This window comes from Salvelinus sp. IW2-2015, linkage group LG22, assembly GCF_002910315.2.
Source record: "Salvelinus sp. IW2-2015 linkage group LG22, ASM291031v2, whole genome shotgun sequence".
Taxonomy (NCBI): Eukaryota; Metazoa; Chordata; class Actinopteri; order Salmoniformes; family Salmonidae; genus Salvelinus; species Salvelinus sp. IW2-2015.
In genome coordinates, this window is record NC_036862.1 from 14,399,354 (window position 1) to 14,427,317 (window position 27,964).

The 27,964-nt window shown below is 43.7% G+C and overlaps 2 protein-coding genes across 2 annotated transcripts in view; both read right to left on the bottom strand.

The window, feature by feature from the left end:
- Positions 1 to 144: 144 nt before the first annotated feature.
- Positions 145 to 13,654, bottom strand: LOC111949348 (vitamin K-dependent protein S-like). The gene is made up of 8 exons (XM_023966442.2): positions 13,384 to 13,654; positions 12,616 to 12,731; positions 11,279 to 11,468; positions 7,662 to 7,823; positions 6,465 to 6,630; positions 5,377 to 5,534; positions 4,348 to 4,573; positions 145 to 750 (listed from the first exon to the last, which is right to left on the bottom strand). The coding sequence occupies exons 1-8, from the start codon at positions 13,462 to 13,464 to the stop codon at positions 611 to 613; spliced, it is 1,239 nt and encodes a 412-aa protein (XP_023822210.1). The 5' UTR covers positions 13,465 to 13,654; the 3' UTR covers positions 145 to 610.
- A 1,700-nt stretch (positions 13,655 to 15,354) lies between these two features.
- rasa2 (RAS p21 protein activator 2) overlaps positions 15,355 to 27,964 on the bottom strand; it is a 46,116-nt gene continuing 33,506 nt past the window's right edge. The window contains exons 19-24 of the mRNA XM_023966435.3: positions 27,140 to 27,243; positions 22,537 to 22,619; positions 21,937 to 22,145; positions 20,797 to 20,900; positions 20,242 to 20,419; positions 15,355 to 20,104 (exon numbers count right to left, since the gene is read on the bottom strand). Coding sequence (XP_023822203.1) covers positions 20,074 to 20,104; positions 20,242 to 20,419; positions 20,797 to 20,900; positions 21,937 to 22,145; positions 22,537 to 22,619; positions 27,140 to 27,243 — 709 coding nt within the window. The 3' untranslated portion in view covers positions 15,355 to 20,073. The remainder of the gene's footprint in view (positions 20,105 to 20,241; positions 20,420 to 20,796; positions 20,901 to 21,936; positions 22,146 to 22,536; positions 22,620 to 27,139; positions 27,244 to 27,964) is intronic.

Consider the following 27,964-nt stretch of genomic DNA (forward strand, 5'->3'; position numbering starts at 1 on the left):
ATCAAACTTGCATAGCATCCATACAATACATTAAGAAATGGTTCAGGAACTTATCAGTGTGAGAAAGAATACAATGTTTTTGACCATTTGGACAGCTTTGGGGGAAGTTACAACATATATGTAAAAAATGCAATGCTACTCAAATAGCTATAAAAAGCAGCAAATGCTTTATTGCCATTCGCACAGACTTAACAAGAGTGGACATGGTAATTCAGCTGTACTGTTTAGCTTTACCTCCTTAGAGGGGAATTCTGCTGGAAATTACAGAAACAATATGCAGCAAATAAAGTGAAAGAGGCCATGTTACGGTTTTGCAGTGATGTACCAAGTTTGCCAAAAATGTATGCAAAACGATCTACACAAAGAAAACGCAATCCTTCTCTTGTTCTTCAAATGAACATCCCTCACATGTCAGAGATGCTTCAATACAAATACAATTAGAAAATACAATGTTACTGCATTCTGCAGTACTGTATTACATCTTGTTACATAGATAGCCACATGAGACAGTAAAATGTTGAGAGACAGACAATAGCCAAACAGAAAACAGTGTAGCCTCATGTATCCTTGTGTAGTCTTATAAGCAGTGTCGGGTGTAACTGCGGCTCCTTTACTTCCCATCTCGGATGTCGAGGGCGGCAGGGCAGCTGTGAGAGCGGACATCCCCGTGTTTGACCTCTGCCAGGTCAAGGTCAACGTTGACACCCTGGATCTTGGCCTGGAGACAGCCGTGGAAGCTGGACAGACCCTCTGGACACAGTCAAAGGTCAGAGATAGCCCCAGTTCAAGGGATTGAATTGTGCTTCTTTCCTTCCTCCCTTCCTAGAAGTAATCACTGATGAGAAATGACTGGACAGGTGAAGGCCACATAGGGCAGCTCTTTGTGACAGTATTTGCACGATTTCATAGCAGAAAAACAATGATAGCAGAAGAAAGACTCGTAAAGTTTAACGGCTCCCCGGGCTAACACCCCTACCTGCCCACACCCCTACCGGCCCACACCTCTACCGGCTCACACCTCTACCGGCGGCGGCCGCACCACCCCTAACCGGCTCACACCTGCTACCGGCCCACACCCCTACCGCTTCACACCTCTACCGGCCCACACCTCTACCGGCTCACACCTCTACGGCCGCCCACACCCTACCGGCCCACACCTCTACGGCCCACACCTCTACCGGCCCACACCTCTACCGGCCCACACCTCTACCGCGCTCACACTACCGGCCACACCCCTCCGGCCCACACCCCTACCGGCCCACACCTCTACCTGCCACTCCCTACCCCTATTCTTGTTTGCCCCACTCCCTTATCCTGTCCCAACATCCAACTTACTTCCACACTCTACCGGTCACACCTCGACCTGCCCACCCCTACCTGCCCACAACTACTTGCCCACACCACTACTTCGCCCACACCCCTACCTGCCCACACCTCTACCGGCCCAACACCCACCGGCCCACACCCCCAACCGGCTCACACCCCCACCGGCTCACACCTCACCTGCTCACACCTCTACCTGCCCACTCCCCTACCTGCCCACACCCCTACCTGCCCACACCTCTACCTGCCCACACCTCTACCTGCCCACACCCCCACCGGCTCCACACCTCTACCTGCTCACACCTCTACCTCACAGCCTTGTTTGTTTCTCTGGGCGTGGCCTCGGTATGTGGTCGGTGTCCGCTGGTGTGTTCGCGTCACCCTCCTGCCCACACCCCTAACTTGCCCACACCGCCTACTGCGCCACACCTCTACCTGCCCCACCACCCCACCGGCTCACACCCCTACCTGCTCACACCCCACCGGCTCCACCCCCACCGGCCACACCCCACGGCTCACACCCCCACCGGCTCACACCTCTACTGCTCACACACTACCTGCTCACACCTTACCTGCTCACACACTACCTGCTCACACCATACCTGCTCAACTGTTGTTTCATCTTGACACCATATGTCATAGGAGTTCATCATGATATATCATCTGGGAAATTGCCTGTAATTTGATACCTCTGCTACTCTCCACAGACTCCTATCTCTTGCTGTGTTTGTCCTCAAACGAGAGTCACCTCCACTCCTCTGGAACACAAGCTGATACGGAACACCTTGTATGGACTCACTGTACTCTACTGTAATACACCAGTCGGTCTCATTAATAGCATTATATGGTGCAATCAGAGTAACAGTTATGCGATTCGCCTCCAAGCACTTAAAGAAACCCATACTCTAGATTCTTCATCGCTCGAGGTCAAAAGTTGTGCAATATATAGGGAAGAGGGCGTCAAACCACGTATAGTGTACTTAAAGTGAGTTATGTTTTCAGATCTCCAGACGTCTTCTATTGGGACAAGTCATGTCCAGGGTCTTCTCTTGTAGATTCAACGATATCAAATGGAAAACATAAGCTCCATGTAACTTCCAGATATTGTTTTGCTTATTCTTTTACATTCATTTGAGGTTTAGCAGGCACATAGCTGGCTCACGTAATTTCCGGACTATAGAGCCGCTACTTTCCCACGCTTTGAACTTGCGGCTTATACAATGATCGGCTATTTATGGATTTTCCCGTTTCACAAGATCATGCCGCCAAAAAACTGAGCACCGTCACAAAATGTGACGTAATCGAGCGAGCTCAAACTTCCCATCATTCTGATTACGGTAGTCATTTTGTCACCCTCATCAGGCAAAGACACAGGAAATGCTTATGATGCAGCTTTTCAATTTGAAGGCGATCGATCTGGCTGTTGGAAAAGGAAATAGAGCTGCTGCACGGGAGCTTGCCTTAATGAGTTGATGATAAGACGTTGGAAACAGCAGCGTGAAGAAAACTGACTCAGTGCAAAAAGACAACAAAAGGCTTTCAGGAGAGGAAAGAAAAGCGAGTTGGCCCGGAACTAGAAAATGAGGCTTGGATGACAGTGGGGGAGATCCATTCTACTAAAACGGGCCGCATGCAAAGAGCAACTTATGGTCAAGTCTGCAGTGGGTCTGACAGCGCTGGAGCATTGTCAAAAATAAGTCCACTATCATCAACGGGTTTCGAAAGGCTGGACTGCTGCGTGTTGAAGAGGGAGACAATGAGCTCAGCGGGGAATTGGCCTCCGGATGAAAGTGACGAGAGCGACAATGAAAACGATCCAACATCGGATGAAGCATATTCTGAGGCTATTCAACTCCGACACCGAAGAGATGACTTTCAGTGGTTTCAGTGCACAGGAGGAAGATAGTGACAATGACTTCTCTGGTAGGCTACTGTTTTACTGCTGATTTTTAAAAAAATTTGTTACAAGCCGTGTTTCGTTAAGGTATTTATTTTGTTACAAGCCGTGTTTCGGTTTAAAACCGCCTATTTATTTTTGTTACAAGCCGTGTTTCCTTTAAAGGCTGTGTAAAGTTAATTTGTTTCAATGGTAACCTGGGTAGGCACCTGCGGCTTATAGACATGTGCGGCTTATTTATGTACAAAATACATATATTTTTTAAATTCAGTGGGTGCGGCTTATATTCAGGTGCGCTTAATAGTCCAGAAATTACGGTACACAACCTGAAAACATCGGAGAAACTTTGAATTTCGAGTTTAATTTCCCTAAAAAGCAATCATAATTTAAAGGAGGAAGAAACGCTTTTTCTTAAATGTTTTACATCTGAATGTAGTCACCCATTTTTATTAGCTATATGTTGCCATATGACCTGGAAGCATATGGTCATTCACCTTTATTTAACCAGGTCGGCCAATTGAGGACAAGTTCTCATTTACCACTGCGACCTGCCCAAGATAAAGCAAAGCAGTGCGACACAAACAACAACAACACAGAGCTACACATGGAATAAACAAACGTACAGTCAACAACACAATAGAAAAAAACCTATATACAGTGTGACATTAGCTTATCTGATTTGTGAGGTGATCCAGGAAACATGAATATAGAGGACAATTAATAGTGGACGAGAGGAGAGGATTCTGGGACATGGTTTGTGGAAAAGAATGAAAAAAGAAGAATGAGGTGAAACGAAGGAGAGAGCTGAAAAGAAGAGAAACGTTTGAGGGTGAGAGAGTGTGGGAAGAGTAGAATAGTAGAAAGGTGGGATGGGTCCGCACTTAAAAACATGTTGCATTAAGCTTACTTCATTTTAGATGTTTCTATTTTCACTGCATCAGGGATAGCGTACACAGACGTTTCGGCTTTGCGGCCTTCGTGTGTAAGAGTAGAATAGTGAATGAGTAAGAGGATTAGGATCAGTTGATGTGGGAAGACAGCACGGATAAGATTGGAGGAGAAAAGTATCAGGCCTAAAGTAGTGCACTATGTAAGGAATAGTGTGTCATTTGAGACTCAGTGCTCACCTGGCCCGCCCCCCAGGTACACCCTGCTCCCTGGTTGGCTCAACACCCTCTTCAGGAGCTCGTAGTCCCCATCCGTCAACCTCATGGTTGCCTTGGTTACGCCCATGCCAATCACTAGCTGGCCTGGCCTCACCTGCAGCTGCAGGAACTGACTCTCACCTGAGCAGAGGGTCTGAGGGTAGCTGCACGACCAGAACAGAGTCCCCCTCAAACGCAGCATCAGTTCCTAGGGCACAGGAAACCCAAACCATGGATGAATCCAAACTTATCCAGGAGAGATTGTTTTTGCATTATATCACCCCATACGTTAATGCTTCGTTTAGGGTTTAAAAAGACCTCCACTGGCCGGACAAATTGTCAACACATTGTCAAATGGAAACAAATTTCATAAGGATTGTCAGCGAATGCCAGATCAACAATCGGTATCAACAGAACAATCTGCAACAGGAAACAGCAACACATCTGTTTGTGCCCTAGACAGACGTAAAGGGTAAAAGTCAGGGTTTATTCCACACAGCACAAAGAATGTGTGTTGAAGGCCAACAGAGATCTATTCACATAGATATTTGGGGGGATTTCCAGTAGTTAAAACATCTAAAAGTATGGCATGCTGACAGTGACAATTTCAACAAAGCCTCTTTTGGAAAGTTTGACCTCTTCCTGCTTGGCATTTGGCATGACATCACAACATGGGAGCATTGGGCTAATCAAGTCAGGTCCCAGACTCAACGGAGGCAGGAGTGTGTGAGTGTGACTTGTATGTGACCTGCTGCTGTGTGTACAGTATGTGTATGTGTGGGTGTGTGTTTGAGTGACCCGTGTGAGTTTGTGTGTGAATGAGAGTGTATGAGTGTGTGTGTCCATGCGTGCGTGTATAGACCATGTCTTTGCCATTATGCCATTCTTAAAGATCATAAGCATTTCCAAAGCAGTAATAGTGAAGGAATGAGAGAAGATAGAGACTATAACATAACAAAGTGCTGGTCCAGATCAGTTGAGTCTTGAGGCTGTATAGTTCCGGTGTGTTACCTGTGAAGGGTGGTTGAGTTTCAAGGAGAGGATGTAGTCGTTCTGAGTGTCTACCAGGATGAAGAGAAAGCCTCTGGCTGAAACCGTTCTGAGAGCTAGCTCCACAGAGAGAGTCCAGTCTGCACCATCTGGCTCAGCTGAAGAGTTTCCCAGCAACACTGCAGACACAAAGACAAACATAACATACATATCACTCTGCACGCTAATCTATGCACTTTCTTGTTTATACAACCATGCAGTGTTCCTTTTACAGACCATTGAATGTCTTCACGCTTTTTACTTTACTGACAAAACAAGGAAAGCACCAGATTCAAGTACTTWAACTTCAGCTTCAGATGTTATTGAAGTAATGGCAAGAAGGCAATACCATGGGACAGTAGCTACAGTACGGGAGCATGTGAGACTGTCTGTGGAGATGGCAGGCAGCCTAGCGGTTACTGGCCCAACGCCAGTAACCGAAAGGTCGCTGGTTCAAATCCCCGAGCCTGCAGGTGGAAAATCTGTCGATGTGCCCTTGATCAAGGCACTTAACCTTAATTGCTCCTGTAAGTCGTTCTGAATAAGAGCATCTGCTAAATTATGTAAATGTAAATGAGATGGGAGTTAATCAGGGATTCATTCTTAAAAGGGGTAGGTTTCCACATTTTTAGCCGCAATCTTAATTGTTTTCTTCCCGCAAGAGTTCTGTGTTCCTCTTAGAATTCAAATACAGGCTCTACAAAAATCCCTGTGAAGAAAAAGATTAATGGAATGGGAGTATAAAAACTATGAAAAACTAAAACTACAAGTTGAAAACTTCTTTACCAAAATCTTTCATTCTAAGTCCAACACGTCTTTTGGCGTGATATTGTTATCAATATTGCAATATGTACAATTTTGAAACAACTGTTTCCAACATTTTTCGGTCCCAAGTTTTCATTGTTTCATTGTTTAATTCTAAAACCAACAAATAACTTATATTAAGGTAAACTACCGSTAAATGTTTCCAGGGACCTAAAATATAGGGCCCAGAATTCTTCCCTGTCATGGTGCGTGGACAGAAAAAAATATTGTCGCTTGTCATGTGACGGGGAAGTGAGGTGGCCTACCTAGAGAGCTGAAACCAACAGAGCCGACTCCAGTAAAGTAGGACCCGGGGGCAATATGTTCCCAGCACCTCTGCACCTTGGAATCCTGCAGGGTCCGCTCCAGGATGCTGGATTCCTGACTGACCCAGTCCCAGCTCCGCATGCAGCCATCCAGAGGAGGGTTCAGCTAGACAGACAAACAGACAGACAGACAGACAGACAGACAGAAATGGTATAGAAAAACAAGCCCCATGTGATTGCCCTTCACTACATAGCCCTGCTCTTTCTTGTTTGTATTTGTCCATTGCAAAATAGTCCAATTCAGATTATGAGGGACAGTGGGTGCATTCGAAGAACAGACACGTGCTGTTTGTGTTGGGTATAAAATATAGTAAAATTATAAGAATTGCAGTTCATGCTCCCTCAGGAGTGGTTGAACTCTGAGCTCTGCTTTGATCTGTTGTTCTCATCATGGTGAGAAAGTTGGTGTGCCAGAAAACTGTCTCAGGATGTGCGGTCCATCTGTGAAAATCATTATTAGAGTTGGCGAGAGCACAGTGGTTATCATTGCACACGGATTAGATAAGCAAATCTCACGTTAAGAGAACCAGCCAGATTCATGGTTAACTCCCATCTCCACAGACAGTCTCACATTCTTCCATATAGTTAGTGTCCCACTAGCAAGCCTTCAATGTTCCACCCCATGCCCTCCCTCTTCTGCAACCCAGGCCATGTCCCAAATGGCACCCTATTCCATTTATAGGTCAAAAGTAGTACACTAAATAGGGAATAGAGGGTAATTTGGGACGTAACCCCTGTGTAATTATTACAATGGTTCCCAAGCCTTCTGCAGACAAACATCTTCCCCCATAAAGCTCCCTCTTCAAATTCTACCCCTTCACTTGCTCTCTCCATGCCCCACCACACTCCCACCCCATCTGTAACCCTGTGTTTTATTACTGTTGCTCCGAACCATGGAATGTAAAGGTCCTAACCTTTACTGTGCAGACCCAAAAACCGTCAAAAACCTCTCACAACATGCTAGCACTACCCATTCTAATTATCTCTCACCCCCACCTCCAGCCTGTCTGTAACCCTGCTGTGTCCCTGTTAGGTCCTAACCCCTCTACAGACCCACATTCCTTCCCATTGGTCCTCTCACATGCTCCCATTCTGCTCCCTGTCAGTCTGGTGGGGGGAAACAGGACTTAGACTCACCCCCAGGGTAACGGCGCTATCTGGGAGCAGGTCTCCGATAGAGATTCTCAGGACGCCGTTGCCTATCTCGGCCCTCTGGCTCTCAGCAGACTGCTGCACTGTGATGGCTGTCTCCGAGCCAACGCGTACAGTCACAGTTCCCTCATGTTTCATCACTGCAATCTGCATCCACGAACAATGTACAGGTAAGATTTAGAGTTCCAGACACTTGTAGAATTTATGCCAAGGTGCATTGAAGCTGTCGTGGTGGCCCTAGGCCCTACAAAGACACTATATGTTGGTGTTTCCTTTATTTTGGCAGTTACTTATACATGCCCCACATTATAATTATGTTATTATGGTTACAGTGGCTTGCAAAAGTATTCACCCCCTTGGCATTTTTATTTTGTTGTATTTGATTTACACAACATGCATACCACTTTGAAGATGAAAAATATTTTTTATTGTGAAACAAACAAGAAATAAGACAAAAAAACGAAGAACTTGAGCGTGCACAACTATTCACCCCCCCAAAGTCAATATTTGTAGAGCCACCTTTTCAGCAATTATAGCTGCAAGTCTCTTGGGGTATGTCTCTATAAGCTTGGCACATCTAGCCATTGGGATTTTTGCCCATTCTTCAAGGCATAACTGCTCCAGCTCCTTCAAGTTGGATGGGTTCCGCTGGTGTATAGCAATCTTTAAGTCATACCACAGATTCTCAATTAGATTGAGGTCCGGGCTTTGACTAGGCCATTCCAAGACATTTAAATGTTTCCTCTTAAACCACTCAAGTGTTGCTTTAGCATTATGCGTAGGGTCATTGTCCTGCTGGAAGGTGAACCTCCGTCCCAGTCTCAAATCTGTGGAAGACTGAAACAGGTTTCCCTCAAGAATTTCCCTGTATTTAGCGCCATCCATCATTCCTTCAATTCTGACCAGTTTCCCAGTCCCTGCCGARGAAAAACATCCCCACAGCATGATGCTGCCACCACCATGCTTCACTATAGGGATGGTGTTCTCGGGTGATGAGAGGTGTTGAGTTTGCTCCAGACATAGCGTTTTCCTTGATGGCCAAAAAGCTAAATTCTAGTCTCATCTGACCAGAGTACCTTCTTCCATATGTTTGGGGTGTCTCCCACATGCTTTTTGGCAAACACCAAATGTGTTTGCTTATTTTTTTCTTTAAGCAATGGCTTTTTCTGGCCACTCTTCCGTAAAGCCCAGCTCTGTGGAGTGTACGGCTTAAAGTGGTACAGATACTCCAATCTCCGCTGTGGAGCTTTGCAGCTCCTTCAGGGTTATCTTTGGTCTCTTTGTTTCCTCTCTGATTAATGCCCTCCTTGCCTGGTCCATGAGTTTTGGTGGGCAGCCCTCTCTTGGCAGGTTTGTAGTGGTGCCATATTCTTTCAATTTTTTAATAATGGATTTAATGGTGCTCCGTGGGATGTTCAAAGTTTTGGATATTTATTTTTTTATAAACCAACCCTCTGTACTTCTCCACAACTTTGTCCCTGACCTGTTTGGAGAGCTCCTTGGTCTTCATGGTGCCGCTTGCTTGGTGGTGCCCCTTGTTTAGTGGTGTTTCTGACTCTAGGGCCTTTCAGAACAGGTGTATATAGATATATATATATATATATATATATATATATATATAGTATATATATATACAGTGGGGAGAACAAGTATTTGTACACTGCGATTTTGCAGGTTTTCTACTTACAAAGCATGTAGAGGTCTGTAATTTTTTATCATAGGTACACTTCAACTGTGAGAACGGAATCTAAAACAAAAATCCAGAAAATCAATTGTATAGTTTTTTAAGGAATAATTTGCATTTTATTGCATGACTAAGTATTTGATACATCAGAAAAGCAGAACTTAATATTTGGTACAAAAACCTTTGTTTGCAATTACAGAGATCATACATTTCCTGTAGTTCTTGACAGCAGTTTGCACACACTGCAGCAGGGATTTGGCCCACTCCTCCATACAGACCTTCTCCAGGTCCTTCAGGTTTCGGGGCTGTCGCTGGGCAAACGGACTTTCAGCTCCCTCCAAGATTTTCTTTTGGGTTCAGGTCTGGAGACTGGCTAGCACTCCAGGACCTTGAAGATGCTTCTTACAGAGCCACTCCTTAGTTGCCCTGTCTGGTGTTTTGGGCGTTGTCATGCTGGAAGACCCAGCCACGACCCTCTTCAATGCTCTTACTGAGGGAAGGAGGTTGTTGGCCAAGATCTCGCGATACATGGCCCCATCTATCTCCCCTCAATACGGTGCAGTTCGTCCTGTCCTTTGCAGAAAAGTATCCCAAAGAATGATGTTTCCACTCCATGCTTCACGGTTGGGATGGTGTCTTGGGGTTGTACTCATCCTTCTTTCTCCCCAAACACGGCGAGTGGAGTTTAGACCAAAAAGCTCTATTTTTGTCTCATCAGACCACATGACCTTCTCCCATTCCTCCTCTGGATCATCCAGATGGTCATTGGCAAACTTCAGACGGGCCCGGACATGCGCTTGCTTGAGCAGAGGGGACTTGCGTGCGCTGCAGGATTTAATCCATGACGGCGTAGTGTTTTACTAATGGTTTTCTTTGAGACTGTGGTCCCAGCTCTCTTCAGGTCATTGACCAGGTCCTGCCTGTAGTTCTGGCTGATCCCTCACCTTCTCATGATCATTGATGCCCACGAGGTGAAATCTGCATGGAGCCCCAGACCGAGGGTGATTGACCGTCATCTTGACTTCTTCCCATTTCTAATAATTGCGCCAACAGTGGTGACTTCTCACCAAGCTGCTTGCCTATTGTCCTATAGCCATCCCAGCCTTGTGCAGGTCTACAATTTTATCCCTGATGTCCTTACACAGCTCTCTGTGTTGGCCATTGTGGAGAGTGTGGAGTCTTGTTGTTGAGTAGTGTGGACAGGTGTCTTTTATACAGGTAACGAGTTCAAACAGGTGCAGTTAATACAGGTAATGAGTGGAGAACGGAGGGCTTCTTAAAGAAAAAACTAACAGGTCTGTGAGAGCCGGAATTCTTACTGGTTGGTAGGTGATCAAATATATAAGTCATGCAATAAAATGCAAATTAATTACTTAAAAATCATACAATGTGATTTTCTGGATTTTTGTTTTAGATTCCGTCTCTCACAGTTGAAGTGTACTATTTGATAAAAATGACAGACCTCTACATGCTTTGTAAGTAGGAAAACTGCAAAATCGGCAGTGTATCATTACTTGTTCTCCCCACTGTATATATACATACACTGAGATCATGTGACAGATCATGTGACACTTATATAAAGTCCACCTGTGTGCAATCTAACTAATTATGTGACTTCTGAAGGTAATTGGTTGCACCAGATCATATTTAGGTGCTTCATAGCAAAGGGGGTGAATACATATGCACACACCACTTTTCATTTTTTTGAAACAAGTAATTTTTTTCCATTTCACTCCACCAGTTTGGACTATTTTGTTTATGTCCATTACATGAAATCCAAATAAAAATCAATTTAAATTACAGGTTGTAATGCAATAAAATAGGAAAAACGCCAAGGGGGATGAATACTTTTGCAAGGCACTGTAAAGTATAGCCTACTGTCACAAAGTCATTTAGAGGACACGGTTCAGGACTTCACCTTCTTCCACTCCCCGTCACTGATCTTGGACCCAGAGGTGACGAGGACCTGTCCATCCCCGCGGCTCGTCTGGACGCTCAGGTTCCCATGGATCACAGCAAGCAGGAAGTAGTTCTGCTGCCCGCCGATGTCCCCAAAGAATATCACCCCCTCAGGGTCCAGAGTACGCAGCTCAAACTCAGAGTCAAAGCTACAGATGGACAGAAAGAGACAGACATGTCAAAACACACTGATCATCAGAACAGCGTTACATCTTATTGAGCATACACTGAGTGTACAAAACATTGATCTGGGAGGGGTTGAGTGGAGCTGAAGAATGGGATTCATAACAAGATAACTAATGTAAAATATACTGTGCCCGTAAAATGTATATAGGTTCAGAACTTTTGTGAAACAGCACAGTTAAAAATATATGGCAAATAGAAATCAAACTGCATGGTCTTCAGAGATAGATGGGAGGGGTTGATGGTAGCTGAAGGATGGAATTAAAAACAAACAAAAGATAACTATCGTAAAATACACTGTGTCCGTAAAATGTATATAGTATGTATAAGCTGGAAGTAGAAGCCTAAGTTTTGTTGTCCATTAGTTTACTCCAATTAAGGGAGGGGTGGTAGGGTTAGGGGAAAATAATAAAGGAAAATATATTTAAATAAGATACACACTCACACCAAAAAAATATATGGGGGATTGGACATGATGCTACAATCTATCTGCAGTATTAAAGCTACCCCCTAAAAAAAAAGAAGCTCTTTCCATGACATAGACTGACCAGGTGAATCCAGGTGAAAGCTATGATCCCTTATTCATGTCACTTCAATCAGTGTAGATGAAGGGGAGGAGACAGGTTAAAGAAGGATTTTTAACKCTTCAGACAATTGAGACATGGATTGGCAAGACAAAAATGGAAGTTTGTTTGAACAGGGTATGGTAGTAGGTGCCGGTTTGTGTCAAGAACTGCAACGCTGCTGGGTTTTTCACACTGAACAGTTTCCTGTGAGTATCAAGAATGGTCCACCACCAAAGGACATCCAACCAACTTGCCACAACTGTGGGAAGCATTGGCGTCAACAATGGGCAACTATCCCTGTGGGACGCTTGACACCTTTTAGAGTCCATGCCCCGACGAATTGAGGCTGTTCTGATTGCAAAGGGGGGAGGGGGAGGGGTGCAACTCAATATTAGGAAGGTGTTCTTAATGTTTTGTACACTCAGTGTATGTAAATGAGAGACTAGGTGAGACCCGGTTCAGTCAGTGTGGTTCAGCCAGATGTGCCCGGCTGGTTAAATGTTCTAAAAGGAGAGTGCTCAGTGGTGTCATGATCTCTATAGCCTACCTGGTCAACTCTGTGACCTTGTACTCCAGAATGGGGACATTCCCCACAGAGCTGTTCCCAGTGTACAGGAGATGTGAGGACCTGGACTCGACAAAAGAGTAGCATTCCGGTGATGGCTATGGGGTTGAAACAGCACAAAAATACTGTTCATGTAGGCAAACATTGTGATGATAGGAAAGCTAGCTAAACCAACAAGAGAGACATTTAAATAACCAAACAATTTCTAACAATTGCTGCACTAATTAGAATATGGAGGAAAAACCTGTGCAAGTGTACTCACAGTAACTGTGTTAGCGGGGTTGGGTAGGTTACTTTCTAAATGTAATCCGTTATGGTTACTAGTTACCTGTCCAAAATCAGTAACCAAATATTTGGATTACCCAAACTCAGTAACATGTTACTTTTGTATTACTTTCCTCTTAAGAGGCATTAGAAGACAAAAAAGATCCATCAAATGCATTTGGTGTCATCCTAGTGGTCTCTGATTTGTGGTCACACTCGCTCAGGTGGAACAAAGCGAAAAACTTGCACATTTTTTCAATGCTCAATTGAATGTCATTGAGAAAACAGAAAAGTGTAATGTATTTTTTTAAAGAAGTATTCATCTAGTTTTTCAAAAGTATCTGTAATCTGATTTAAAATWAAAAAAATTGGTAACGTAACTGATTCCGTTTTGTAATCAGATTATATGCAATCAGTTACTCCCCAACCCTGTGTGTTAGAGAGTAGAACCGTATAGTAAAATAACGTCATTGTGTCGCCTCTTACCTCCAGTGTCCGTTCAAGCGTTGGATGAACCCAAATCCCTAGGGTCAGCAGAGCCACCACAAACGTCTTCAATGCAAACATGATCTACTAAGGTCTACTTCTTTTCACGGTCCTTTGGGGTGCTTGCTTCTCTTAAACAGACGTTCCTTATGGGGTTTATATTCTATACTTGTCAGGTCCGATTCGTTGGTCCTTGTCCCTCGCTGGCCCTCAAGGTTTTGTACTGGGCTGGAGCATCAGCTGATGAAGCAAGAGCTACAGGGAGTCTGAGAAGTCTTAAGAAATCGGTCTCTTTCCCAGAGTTTCACAAACCTGGCCGTAGCAGACACAACAGCAGATAAGAATGGAGACGAGACAACAAAATAAACCATGATTGGGAGGTCACTGTCTGGGTCAAGGAGGTGCGTGTTTGTGTGTTTCAGATAGTGTCCAAACCACAGAAATCATATTATGTAATTATTTGGTCCAAACACAGACTGGGAACATTGTCACTTTTTGAAGTCATTGCTCTTGGGAGGTTCCATTTTATGTTTAAAGCAATGGTCTATTTACCAAATTTGTTTGGTTGACAGAAAAAAAGATGGCGTAGTAGAAATTCAAGTACCTTCCAAATCCATCTTAAGCCATGCTGTGGCATCTTAAAGAGATTTGTTTGACATGTTTTTGATATTACATGCTTCCTTTCATTTGAAAAGAAAGACTGGTATCAATCTGCAGGAGTAGGGTAGACTGTGTGAACTGCAGGTGGAAATTGAGAAGTCTCACGCTAGGTGCTCGAGTAGCACATCAAAGCAATGTCAGACGATAGAGACAAAACAAATGAAGAATCTTAGCCAGCAAATGTTCCGACTTAAATGACGACTTAATTTCAGTCACAACATTGTTGTGTAAAGAGAATGGTCTGATGAAAGAGAATGGTATTTTGTCTTTACATTGACGAATGTATTAAGATGTACTTTTTGGTCATGGAAGTTATCAAAATTTACAGTCCGATATGTGCCTTCAGGTGAATGCAGCTGGTGGTTGAAAATGGTACCAGGGCTAAACAATAACATATACTGTTGTACACAGGTGCAGTCCTCGGTTAGGAGGACAGGGGAGGCAGGCTGTCACACTACTCTTCCTCTCTCCCGCTTCTTCTTTATCTACAGCAGGGTCGTCCAAAGTGGGGCCTGCGGGCCAAACATGGCCCTGGACGAAATTAGATTTGGCTTGCCAGAGGATTGTTTTTTTTCCCCAAGCCCAAAAGTTTGGGCACTCTGATTTATGCAAAGAAATTCTAGGGGAAGACACTTAAATCCAAGATGCCACAGATGTTCAAGTCCTTCTTATTGAGAAGATTCCACTGAAGTGGCATCAGAGGCAATTACTGGGAAGTAAAAAATAGCTTTATTGGTTTGTGGATGATTAGTTGTTCGATGTGAAGTGCTGCCAATAGTAAAACRCTTTCCCAAACTGAATAAAACTGTTTATACATCTCAGAGTTGGCTGGGTGACTCCCCAGCTTTCGAACAATCTAATGAAAAGGATAGCAGGTTAGGATTTTTCATCATGAATCTTATCCTGCAGGCAGCTCTGCAGTGGTCAGTAGCTGTCACAGTCACAAAGTCATACAATCTGAACCCAAACCTTAAACTACAACGAAAAACGCCCATTTTTGTTTTCATGAATTTTGACAATATAGAATATTTWGACTTTGCAGCTGGTCCATCTAGCGGAAATTGCTCAGTTCTGCCTCCAGGACAATACTCATCCCATTAAACAGCAACCTGCTAAATAATATAGCCCCTTCTTGTGTACTCCCCCAATGTCTTTTATAGCTTGGTTCCAGATCTGTTTGTGCCATCTTACCAACTCCAATTACCATAGGAAATGGTAAGGCGGCACAAAGAGATCTGGGACTAGGCTAACGTTTCTACTCTCCTCCGCCTTCCCTAGAGCTGACATTTAGTAAAGACCACACACCTGAAGTGAAAGGGTTGGCAACATGTTTATTGTAAATTATTTCAAATAAAACAGGAGATAAGATTTGACTTTCTGGTTGTGAAAAATAATCCAAAAATGTTTAAATAACAAAAGCAACAACAAAAATATGTACTCCAGTCCTGTATGCAATGATACGTTTACAGGTTTGAAATATGAAAACAACCGATTCTCTTTGCGGTGATTGATTTTAACATTCGAAAGGCTGCTGATGATGTCATGGCGATGACTTCACAGATACTGTTCACATGAAGGCCTGTCGACTGCTAACCATAACTTTTGACTTCCCATGTTATGTTAAATTATCCAACTTTAAAAATGYCTGGGCCACACACACACAAAATGTTTCTGATTTAAGTTATAAGTTCACTGTTGACTGGTAACAGTGTCACTTGTACCTATACTGTGATCAAAGCAACAAAACCCCTAGAACGTACAGTACCATCCCATCTGACCAAGCCAACCTGTACATTGTACAATTGTGTCACCCCAAGTTCTCTTTGGGTGTGGGTGAGTTAGTAAGGCCACTGCACATTTGGATTCATGGGTCTAAAAAAGGTTCTGACAACGTTAGACACATTATGATAAAACATCTGACTGTCAGAGGTAAGGTGAAGAGAAGATGCAGTGATTGAAAATTCCCTTATGATTGAAAAACGTTTGAGATTAGTGAAAGAAAACCAATGAACCAACAAGCTCACTCATGATGACATCTTTACCTACGCATTAGAATGACAAAGGACAAGAACCATGAGGCCTGAGAGCCTTTAGCAAAACCACTGACAAACAAAGTCCGGTGGGACCTAACCTGGGTCGRGTTCATTAGGCACCAAACGCAAGAAAACTGACTGTAAACAGGTAGAGGCTCCTTTTTTTCCCGTTGCAAAAAGTTTCCACTTCGTGCTCTAATGAACATGACCCTGGTGTTCGAGACAAAGTTAAACTCCGTAACGTTGCATAAGCTATAGACAGACTCCGCAGCACGCTACCATACATTAGACTCTGTGACATGAAGAAAAGCAGCAAGCTTCCTAGTACCACTGAAGACAAAGAACAAGGTACCGTGACGCACCAACACAGATTTTTTTTGCCGTGTTAAAAAAAACATACATACAAAAGGTACTCTAAAAAAAATATATACTYTTAAATATACAGGACATGCATGATAGAAATTTATGACTGACCAAAGACAACTTCTGACAGGAAATATTTCCATAAGCCAAACAAAAATATATACGAAACATGGTTAACCCTGTACTAACTGTGTTACACGTTCCCTTCTTGTTGTTGATCCAAGCTCAAGTTTTTAGGCATCTGTTTTAACAAACTGTTGCTCCTACGAGTTAACAGATAAAAAATATACAGAACGGTGCAACTGTGGACTAATGCTGCGTTCATAACTGTCGTTCCTACGGGTTGACTGATAAAATATAAAGAACGGAGCGACTATGTGGACTAATGCTGCCGTTCATAACTGTCTTCCTACGGGTTGACTGATAAAATATAAAGAACGGAGCGACTATGTGGACTAATGCTGCGTTCATAACTCGTTCCTACGGGTTGACTGATAAATATAAAGAACGGAGCGACTATGTGGACTAATGCTGCGTTCATAACTGTCGTCCTACGGGTGATCTGATGAAAATTAAAAAACGGAGCGACTATGTGACTAATGCTGCGTTCATAACTGTCGTTCCTACGGGTTGACTGATAAAATATAAAGAACGGAGCGGACTATGGACTAATGCTGCGTTCATAACTGTCGTTCCTACGGGTTGACTGATAAAAATATAAAGAACGGAGCGACTATGTGGACTAATGCTGCGTTCATTACCAAATTCAACCTCCCTGATAAAAACTTTGATATTTACCACATAAGACTGGGAAGAAAATCCACTTGACTGCCCCAACTCGTATTTACACTGAAAAAATAAACACAACATGTAATGTGTTGGTCCCATGTTTCATGTGCTGAAATAAAATATCCCAGATATTTCTCATATACACAAAAGGCTTATTTTTCTCAAGTTTTCTACACAATTGTGTTTACATCCCTGTTAGTGGGCATTTCTCCTTTGCCAAGATAATCCATCCACCTGACAGGTGTGGCATATCAAGAAGCTGTTTAAAACAGCATGATCATTACACAGGTGCACCTTGTCTTGGGGACAACAAAAGGACACTCTAAAATGTGCAGTTTTGTCACACAACACAATGCCATGGAGTGTGCAATTGGCATGCTGACTGCAGGAATGTCCACCAGAGCTGTTGCCAGTTTACTGTTAATTTCTCTACCAAAACGTTGTTTTAGAGAATTTGGCAGTAAGTCCAACCGGCCTCATAACCCCAGACCACGTGTAACCACGCCAGCCCAGGACCTCCACATCCGGCTTTTTCACCTGTGGGATGGTCTGAGACGAGCCACCCGGACAGCTGATGAAACTCGGTTTGCACAACCAAATCATTTCTGCACAAACTGTCAGAAACCATCTCAAGGAAGCTCATCTGCATGCTCGTCATTCTCACCAGGGTCTTGACCTGACTGCAGTATGGCGTTGTAACAGACTTCAGTGGGCAAATGCTTACCTTCGATGGCCACTGGCACACTGGAGAAGTGTGCTCTTCATGGATGAATCCCGGTTTAACTGTACCGGGCAGATTGCAGACAGTTTGTATGGCATTGTGTGAGTGAGCGGTTTACTCATGTCAACGTGTGACACATGGTGGCAGTGGGGTTATGGTTCCACAGGCTACAATCAACAGCCTGATCAACTCTATGCGAAGGAGATGTGTCGAACTGCACAAGGCAAATGTTGTTCACACCAGATACTGATTGGTTCTGATCAACACCCCTACATTTCTTTTAAGGTATCTGTGACTAACAGATGCATATCTGTATTCCCAGTCATGTGAAATCCATAGATTAGGGCCTGATTAATTTATTTCAATTGACTGATTTCCTCATATGAACTGTAACTCAMTAGAACCTTTGAAAGGGTTGTGTCTATGTTTTTGTTCAGTATACTATTGGGAAGCTCATCTATCATCCCTGAGCTCAGACTTCTCCCACATGCTGACCTCTGATGTCACCTACTAAGGAAATTACCTTGATAACAGCATTTTTGGCAGTTAAATCTAACAAAACATTATTTATAAAAAGCCATCAATTTATATGGTTTTTTGAACACTATCATTTGTTTACAAGCATGACAGCTGTACTTTTATTTTATGGTTGACGCAGCTTGTTGTACATTAGCCAATCAGCGTTTCTCAACTAGTTCAAAGCACGTGAATGCATCCAACCGGTATTTACGACTTCACAACTGGTAATTACCACCTTCCCACTTGGCTATGAACACAGCAATAGTCCTCAGTCTAAAACACACAAAACAATGAATGGGGCCTAAGTAATATATGTGTGTTTGCCTGATTGTAGATCTATCCAATCACATTTGACTACCAGTTAATGTGGGCCAGTGATGAGGATCTAAGGGGCTAGATTGGCAAGTGAAGGGGGATTGTCTAGCTTGTTGCGATTGATTTGCAGTGACATCACTACATAGTTGTCACAGACATTTCTAGACTACCGACCACGGTCCATCTGCATTTCCAGAGAACATTATAACGTTACTCAATCAAATCGTTTAAATCGTTAAAAAGAGGAACAATGCAGTTACCAAAATGTACATGAACTAAATATATACTGTATTTCTCTCCATTTAAAAAAAGTCTGTATTCAAAATACATTTATACCCTTTTTTCCCAAGTCGACCTTACGATAATTGTCGTCTTTGGTGTAAGAAAATTAGCTATTCAAATCTACAGGCTATAAATGTTATTGTACAGGAATGGAAAGGAGAACGTACTCGAGATCATTGAACTGATCGATATGGGGGGTATACTGATACCACGTATCTAAAACGATGCCATCTGGAATATCCCAAATATGTAAAGTGCTTCGGCATTAGTCCCTAACTCGAGGACACGAGAGATTGTTACACATACATCCATTAAGAAAAATAAGGCAGATCGGTCTCATCCACTTAACTGTACTCTGAAACACCTACATTTGTTCAAAGCACAGAGGTGGACAGAGGAGGAAGAAGAGAGTACAGTTAAGTGGACCCTTTGATAGAAAAATGAGAGAAACAAAGTCAGCTTGCTGTTTAGTCGTAAACGGACGTCAAACAGTGAAGCCCCAAGAGATTGTGAGAGCATCATCTCGATTGTTGACGATCGAGATTGAAAACATTGAGTGAATAAAATGGAGTATTTTAGCAGCCTATTCACACACACAAACACACTCCAACTAATGATGTTGTATGGTCTTTGTGCAAATCAAGTAGAAGACGAGAGCAAGCACATATTCCTCTGATTAGAGCAGTGGTGTGTGAGAAAGAGAGAAGGATGGAGACAGACGGGGAGAGCTAGAGAATAAAACTCAACCAAGGTTCTCCTCTTCTGAACCAATGAGAGCTTCTGACCAGGTTCAGGTGACACTTCCGCTATTGGACCGTCCGTCCAGTCACACGTGGTGGAGAGAGAAGCGGGGGCAGAGCGCGACCTTGGGGGTGTGGGTTCTTGGTCCTCGCGAGGCGGGCATCGTTCTCAGTGTCACTCTGGGGCTCCAGTGTAGAACTGTGGCAGGTGGCATACTGCCATTTGCTGGAATGGCTGTCTCAGGCCAGACAGACCCACCTAGACTCGTTAGGATGTCTTCCCAACTATCGGATTCTCTCTAGAAAGACACAGTAAAACAAAGAGGATAAATATTTACGTGGCTGTCTATTCATGTGTGTGTGTAAGTATAGACATATCCATGTGTGTGTACAAGTGTGTGTGAGTATAGACATAGGCATGTGTGTGTATACTTACTGGCTGCCGTACTGCGCGGTGCCGCTGCGGGTGTCGTGCTCTCTCTGCAGCTCCTCCAGGATGTGTGTGATCTGCCGCACTGTGTGGAATGTCTCCTTGGAGTCCTGGATGGTGAACAGGGAGTAGTCGTCCTGCTCCCTCGGAGGACCCTGGTACACAGCGATGCTGGCACACGCATCTGACAACAGGAGACAGTTACATAAGGTCATCATCACAGGCTATCACAGCAAGCTACTGTTGCCAGATTCACACTAAAAAGGGCCAAACCGAGCCAAGCCAATCAGAGCTGTACTGGGCTGGCCTGGTTAGTCATACACAATAGTTGCTGGAACCGAGCTGGAAAGGACAATGTGACAAGAAAATATCAGAGCCAGCAGGGTACGGTTCAGGTGTGAATCAAGTATCAAAGTGTCATGCATGCTGCACAAGCACACATAGATGCAGAGAAAATGCCTCATGCAATAAGCCACTAAAGAAACAATCTACTGTGATAAGAATACTTTTTATATTAATTTGTGTGAAAGTTGGGCGATTGACAGGTAGAATCCCTCTTGCCTTCCATCTTCTGTAGCTTGGAGTAGCTGGAGGTGAAGAGGGAGAAGATTCTCTCCGTCTCGCGGTCACAGTCAATATCCAGCTGTAGGTTAGCCAGCAAGGTACTGGGAGGGGAGACAGGGTCATGTTCATTAGGCACCAATTGGAAGAAAACAGAAAACCGGCAATTGTCCAATAACGCTTCCTGGATTTGTCCAATTCCGCTACAGTGCTCCCTACTAAATAAGACTGATATAAGACTCTGGTGTCTGATACAAGTAGGCAGTGATTATGGTATGGTCAATGTCTTTGTTGAAGCAGCTGCTATCTCCTAGGAACTTGTGTTGATCTGAGAGGGAAGAATAGCACCAGTACAAGAAATATGGCGAAAATGCCACCTGGTCGATCAGAGTGCAAGATAGAACTATGAACCATCTAAAAGGCTCTATGATCAACTCTCACTAAGTTATAGAAATGAGTCTTTGGGTGCTGTAGCAGAGGAGTAAATTAGACTTTAAAAAAACAACTCACAAATAACATTATTCATAATTCACTCAGGATGATCTTGAATCTTGGCAGCATCCACATTAATGTACACGTTTTTAGAAACATATTCCATTTTATTTATAAGAAAAGTGACTCCAAAATGGCACAATGCATTATTTACCATTAATTTCTATTGGGCACAAAATAATCTGCACCACCAAAACAAACAGCAAATGCTGTACAGTCACAAACTTAATGTAGTCATTGCATGCTATGAATATGGGACCAAATACTTTTACTACTTTAATACACATAAGTGAATTTGTCCCAATACTTTTGGTCCTGTAAAATTGGGAGACTATGTACACAAAGTGCTGTAATACCCTCAAATTAAAGCTGACAGTCTGCACTTTAACCTCATAGTTATTGTATCATTTCAAATCCAAAGTGCTGGAGTACAGAGCCAAAACAAGAAAAAATGTCACTGTCCCAATACTTTTGGAGCTCACTGTATGCGTGGTGACACTTGGGAACAGATTTCCTCAATTAAAATCACTTTGAGGTCATTTCCTAGTGATTATACAAAGTGTAATAAAATGTTATTGGAGAACAGCTATTGAGGCGCCCTGATCTAGGGACTAGAGGTTGGTTTGAGATTCAGAGTTGAGTACTCACGGTGTGCAGGGTTTGCAGCCCGGCTGGCTGTCGTTCAGGCTCCTGCAGCAGAGCCAGGCTCCGGCCAAGTAGGCCGAGGGGTGGAAAGTGCCCAGGCGATCCGGGTTACAGCGGCTCACTTGGCTCAGCACCTCCACCCACTCACTGGCCTCCACGCAGTTCCCCGCCTGCACGTACAGCGGCTTCTCATTGTGGAGCACCTGGAACATCTAAAAAGGGAGAGGAAAGAGGATCTGTCAATAACACACACATTACATACAATATCTGACAGGCTGTGAATATGGTGTCAAATTAATTGCCCTTTGCACACAATTAAGATGTTATTTTATTTAGTAACAGACACTCATAGTCCACATATGTATCTGTTCAAATTCAAATCGGTAAACTCAAAGAACTTCCCTCACAACTTACATAGGACCACAGGAGTTTCCTGATCTGTTGACCTGACCAGGAAAACCTCTGAGCCTTTGCATTAGCCTATAGTATAACTGTGCTTTACCGTTTACTGGTCAGGTAGGTGGCCAGGGAAAACGCCTGGCTCTAAACAGACCACAATAGACAGTCATGAGACAGGCTGAGGGGGTCCCAAGTCCTGCTTACATTTTTGCGGTTAAAGGCACTTAAGTCCAGTTTCTCCACAGCCCGGATATTCTTCACAGGCATAATGCAGAGTGCTTCTTTCCCTTGGAAAACAAAAACAAAAATAAACGTAAATATACGCACACACAAAATGTCTACATTGGACTCCCTTACCCTTATATAAAACAGGCTACTGTAACAAGTTACAAGGATAGTAGCTAGTCTCAACAACAGAGAGAATCCCGTCTCTGGATAAATGATATGGAAATATTCTTCAACTGTTAAAGGATCATCTGGAACCCACCCATGTCGTCTTGGTCAAGCTACATCACTAGGAGGAACATTGAGTTCTTACACCATGTGACCCTGACTACTAGAAGACGTGCAGCGTTACACTTCACACATACTCGTCCAACAAAAATACAAATCGAGAACATTCTTTTTACACTCGATAGACCACCATATCCAGCACTGTGTCTGACAAAAGCCCGGGCCAAAACACACAAACCATACACAGTTATAAAAGCAGTCTCAGTATCAGCTCCTGCTATTGGTCTCTCTTCAGTTTCCACCTATCAGCTCACACTCCATCTAGCTGATAGAGTGAAGTATCTGATCCACTGATGATACTTCACTGCACATACAACCCCCCCATTTCCTTCTCTCTCCCTTACATATGTGAATCAAGGTGCATTGGGTGTGTGTGATGAATTTTGCCATATCAATCTCTCATTTAAGAGGGAGGGCTTTTCTCTGCCTGCCACCTTCCTCTTCCCCTGCATTGCCAGCCCGATGGACCCCCCGACACCAACACGCATACCACCAGCACCATCAGGTTCTCTGCATATCTCCTGCCTTCCAGTTCAGTGCTCACACATACACACACTTCAGTTCAGTTCAGTTCATCTCCGGACAGCAGGCTACAAATCACTTAAGTTGTAAACACGGATCTTCACTACTCTGGCTACGTTACTGCATTCTGGTACATTATTCATGTTGTTCCTCTCTGAGTCATTCCAATATCCAACAGGAGTCCCAAATCTAGAGCAGAGCTAGACTCCATTAATGATCTAAATCCCAATTAGAAATGCACTTTATTACAATGTGATGTTAAATGTGCTGCATTGTTGCCAGAAGCATTATGTCTCAGCAATCAGATGCACATCTGAACATTTTGATCCATGGTTCTCTTCACAATTTTACTGAAATCTCCTGCCAATATGAAAAAATAAAATCATGCATGCAAACTAGTCTGAAAGTGAACCCAGACACACTTCAGCCGAGGGCGACACAACTAGGCTGCGTCCCAAATGGCACCCTCATCCCTACATAGTGCACAATACTTTTGACCAGAGATCTATGGAATTGGTTGCCATTTGAGACGTAGTGRTAGTGGTTAGTTCCATCTGCAGGGATCATCATGATAATGCTCAGACCAAACGATCATGATCCCTGGAAACTTGAACCCTGTCCTGCTCCCTTCCATTACAAATTGAAACCCATATAAAAAAAAGTTATGAGACAGCKAACACTCACAGCAACATGAGACTTAGTTCAAAACCTCCCAAACGCCTTTCAAACTTTTTTAGCATCGACTATTACTAACCCCAAAAACAGCACCACCAGAGCCCAAGTGCTGCCTGCTGTCATGGTGCTTCAGCTGCACTGCCCAAACCCAGTTGTCACTGTCAATTTACAGTGACACCAATCTAGAGGCCCCATCTGTCTGCCTGTTCTGCTGTAACAGAGCCTCCATTGCAGTGGCAGGGCACAGCTCCAGAGACCACTCCAACACACACACACAAAACACACACACAGATGAACGTGCATGGGTAACAACATCTATGCTTATCTAAGGCATGTGGTTGTGGAGGAATGAGCAAATGTTGTGTAGAATACAATCTACCAAACCTACACACCCAAACCTACACACTAAAACTTGATGAATTAACATCAGGAAGTTGGCTCCTTCACCAAACATGTACTTTCTGATGATTATCAAATAAACATTGTTTAAATTGCAGCTGTTTGCATGCACCACATTTCTTTTCAAACCATGTTCTGAAGTGCATCCTCGGTCAATAAAATGATGGAGTTAAACCAAGCTAACTCCCTATGGAATTCAATATTGATGCACACGCTGACAGCGGATTTTCCACATTCCAACAAAAACAAAATAAATGGATAATGAAATGTGTCAAGACTGACCGTTGACATGGCGGTAAAAAGGGGGGGYGGAACCCTCCGGAGACCAATGGATCTAGACTGGATTCTTTCTTCAAAGAGTTCATGTGAGTTTACATTGCTCCAAGACTTGAGAAGGACTAGAAGAAGGAGTGGCTGGAGCTGTAGGGCCCGTTGCCCTGAGTCGAGGCCGGGATTTACATGAAACAAACTTTCAAAGATAGTTTGTGTGTCTGTCGGTCTACTCTAACGATAACATTCACAAACTGACACACATACAGCTGCAAGCAGATACGCACGCCCAACCCTCGACCTCACTTTTATCAACACTCAACAGCCTACCTCTGTGTTGCTCTCCACATCCTCCATTCTGTTAGCCTGCATACTCACACTAAATTCTGTCATTGAAGTCYTTTGTGGTGACAAGGCGAATGAGGGGCATGGTACAAAAAGTAATAAGCGATTGGATCGTGTATGACCAAATCAGAGTACCAAAGCCAATGAAGAATTATCAAACCTCTGCTTTATCCACATGTGTTCTGGCTCAACCCAACGGTTTCTGGACCAATCAGACAGCCCACATGTGTTCGCAGTCGGTGAAGGGTTAGAGACGTACTCAGATCCAGATTCATTGTGGAGAAAAAACTAACATCCGTGGGCGTGGCGTAGCGTTTGGCCAAAGCAAGGAGTCTGGGTAGCCAGGCAACCATTCTGTCAAACCCCTGTGAAGCAGTAGGTGCTTTTGTGGTAACATCATTTAGGTCTGATGATGTGATTGGAAGTTAACTGAACAGTAATGCTATTGGTCAACAGTCTCTATTTGAAGAATGTCAAATACATTTTGATTTGTTTAACTTTTTTGGTTACTACATGATTCCATGTGTTATTTCATWGTTTTGATGTCTTCACTATTATTCTAAAATGTAGAAAATAGTCAAAATAAAGAAAAACCCTTGAATGAGTAGGTGTGTCCAAACTTGACTGGTACATATGATATAAAATACATATGATGAATATTACCTTACACACACCTCCCTAGCCCACTGACACGCACCAAAACTGACAACAGAGTGGATGAGGAAATGAGTCTTGGTAATTGTTGAGAAGAGTGCTGAGGGAACAGTCTTGGTGGAGTGTGCCATGGACCTGGGAGCAGCAGTAAATTAACAGAAGGTTGGATTTGGCTGGGGCCTGTTCCAAAGAATTTACGTAACTGATTGAAAAAGATTACTTGACATTTCAACAATAATTAGAGTGGGGGGGGGGGGGACGACGACGACGACCCTGTTACACAAGACCTTTCGGCTCGTTTATGCAACGTCCAGGCTATCACACCATGTACAATATGGCTGGAAGCGTCTGGCTGCTATTGGCTTTCATAAGACGTCGAGATCGGAGAGGTCTAACAAAGTCCAAGCAGATCAGAAGACTCGACTTGAACATAGTTTGGCTTTGTAGTCCCAACTTGACAGACCCCAAGGAGGCAAGGTATACTTGACTTGGACTGGAGGTATACTACTCCTGAAACCTAGTCTTAAATTATGACAAACTATGTAGCCAACATAAAGTCTTGTGAAGTCTTGTGTATGATACCAAATTAAATTGAGGTGGTCTCAATGACACACATTTGTAGTCTAGTTTATTGTAGGCTATTTGGAATATGAAACAAATGAACTAGGCCTATATGAGCAGATCTCCATCCATATATTGCAGATCTCCATCCATCAAGTTAGGTCTGATTACTAGGCTTGATTTCAACATGCCTTGTTGTCATTGGGGACAAAGCAGAGAGCTAGAGATTAAGTCCTCTGATTTGCTCAGCTTCAACTTCAGACGGTCGAGCCAAAAACCACAAAATGTGCCAACTAGAAGCCTATTTTTTGTGTAATTGTAGGGTCGTTTTTCGTACCAGCATACTTTGACCTCAAATTTCGTGTATGGTACGCAAAGTGTGAGCAGGTTGGCAGGTCTGGTGTATGCGCGATACTGCTATGGCAGCAGCCCCCAGCGTCTCATAGCCACCCTCTCTTCAAGAATTACAGGAGCCTGGCAGAGAAACCAGGAGCCTAGCGTGTGTGTGGCTGTGCTCCCCTGAGGTGAGCTGAGTAGTAGAGTACAGGACTCCCGCCAGGTAGGCTCCACTATAATGACCAGGGTTCTAACTCTCCCTCCTCTTCTGCCGCTCTCTGGCTCTCTCTCATTATAAGGAACAGAGCTTACTTCCTGCATTCCTCCCCCTCTCTGTGGGAGGCCGGTGGCCCGTGGATAGATACCTGTGGATAGAGCTCCATATATTCACCATCTCCCCTGGGAGATAAAAGCTAACAACTGGCTAACCTGGCCCATGGAGGGATCTGGTCCAACACTGCCCCCTATGGGGCACTCTGTGGTTGTGGCATGTGTGGTTGTGAATCTGTGTGAGTGTGTGTGCATGTCTCACCTCTGTGCTTGTGGTAGGAGAGCTCCCTGTTGGTCACTCTAAGCCACCTCTTCTTAAAGTTCTTGCCGATGCGTTTCCTTCCCTGGGCCCGCTTCTGTACCTCCCTGTAGTAAAGTAAAATAAATATAGACTTGACATTGGCACAGTAAGTTTAACTTTACAGCCAACAACCCATTTTTATGTGTAGCTTTCTTTATGAACCAGAAAAATCTATCAAAGTTAATGATCCCTCTTAGTGACAAACCCCTCTGGTCAGCTCAAACTCAAGTCACCTAACTTTTTACATTAAAGATTTAGTCCTGAACTAAAAAGCACTTTCAGTCCAGGAAACAGGCACAAAATCTTTACCCCACTAGCCAAAACCCAAATTAAATTGTATTAGTCACATGAGCCGAATACAACAGGTATTTTATAACCGTGAAATGCTTACAAGCCCTTAACCAACAATGCAGTTAAGAAAATAGTTAAGAAAATATTTACAAAATTAACAAAGTTTAAATAATAAAATAAAAAAACAGAAATAACAATGAGACTATATACAGGGGGTACCGGTACCGAATCAATGAGAAGGGGTACAGGTTAGTCAAGGTAGCAGCAGTGTAAAAACACGGGGGGGGGGCTTCCTCTGACACCGCCTAGTATAGAGGTCCTGGATGGCAGGAAGCTTGGCCCCAMTGATGTACTGGGCTGTACGAACTACCCTCTGTAGCGCTTTACAGTCGAATGCAGAGTAGTTGCCATACCAGGCGGTGATGCAGCTGGTCAGGATGCTCTCGATGCTGCAGCTGTAGAACTTTGAGGATCTGGGGACCCATGCCAAATCTT

Excerpts from the sequence above, each read along its gene's own strand:
- LOC111949348 (XM_023966442.2), bottom strand. The coding sequence starts at position 13,464 with ATGTTTGCATTGAAGACGTTTGTGGTGGCTCTGCTGACCCTAGGGATT. Across the intron at positions 4,574-5,376 it reads AACTCAACCACCCTTCACAG|GAACTGATGCTGCGTTTGAG; the intron begins GTAACACACCGG and ends CCTGTGCCCTAG. Across the intron at positions 751-4,347 it reads GTACCTGGGGGGCGGGCCAG|AGGGTCTGTCCAGCTTCCAC; the intron begins GTGAGCACTGAG and ends GACTGTGTCCAG.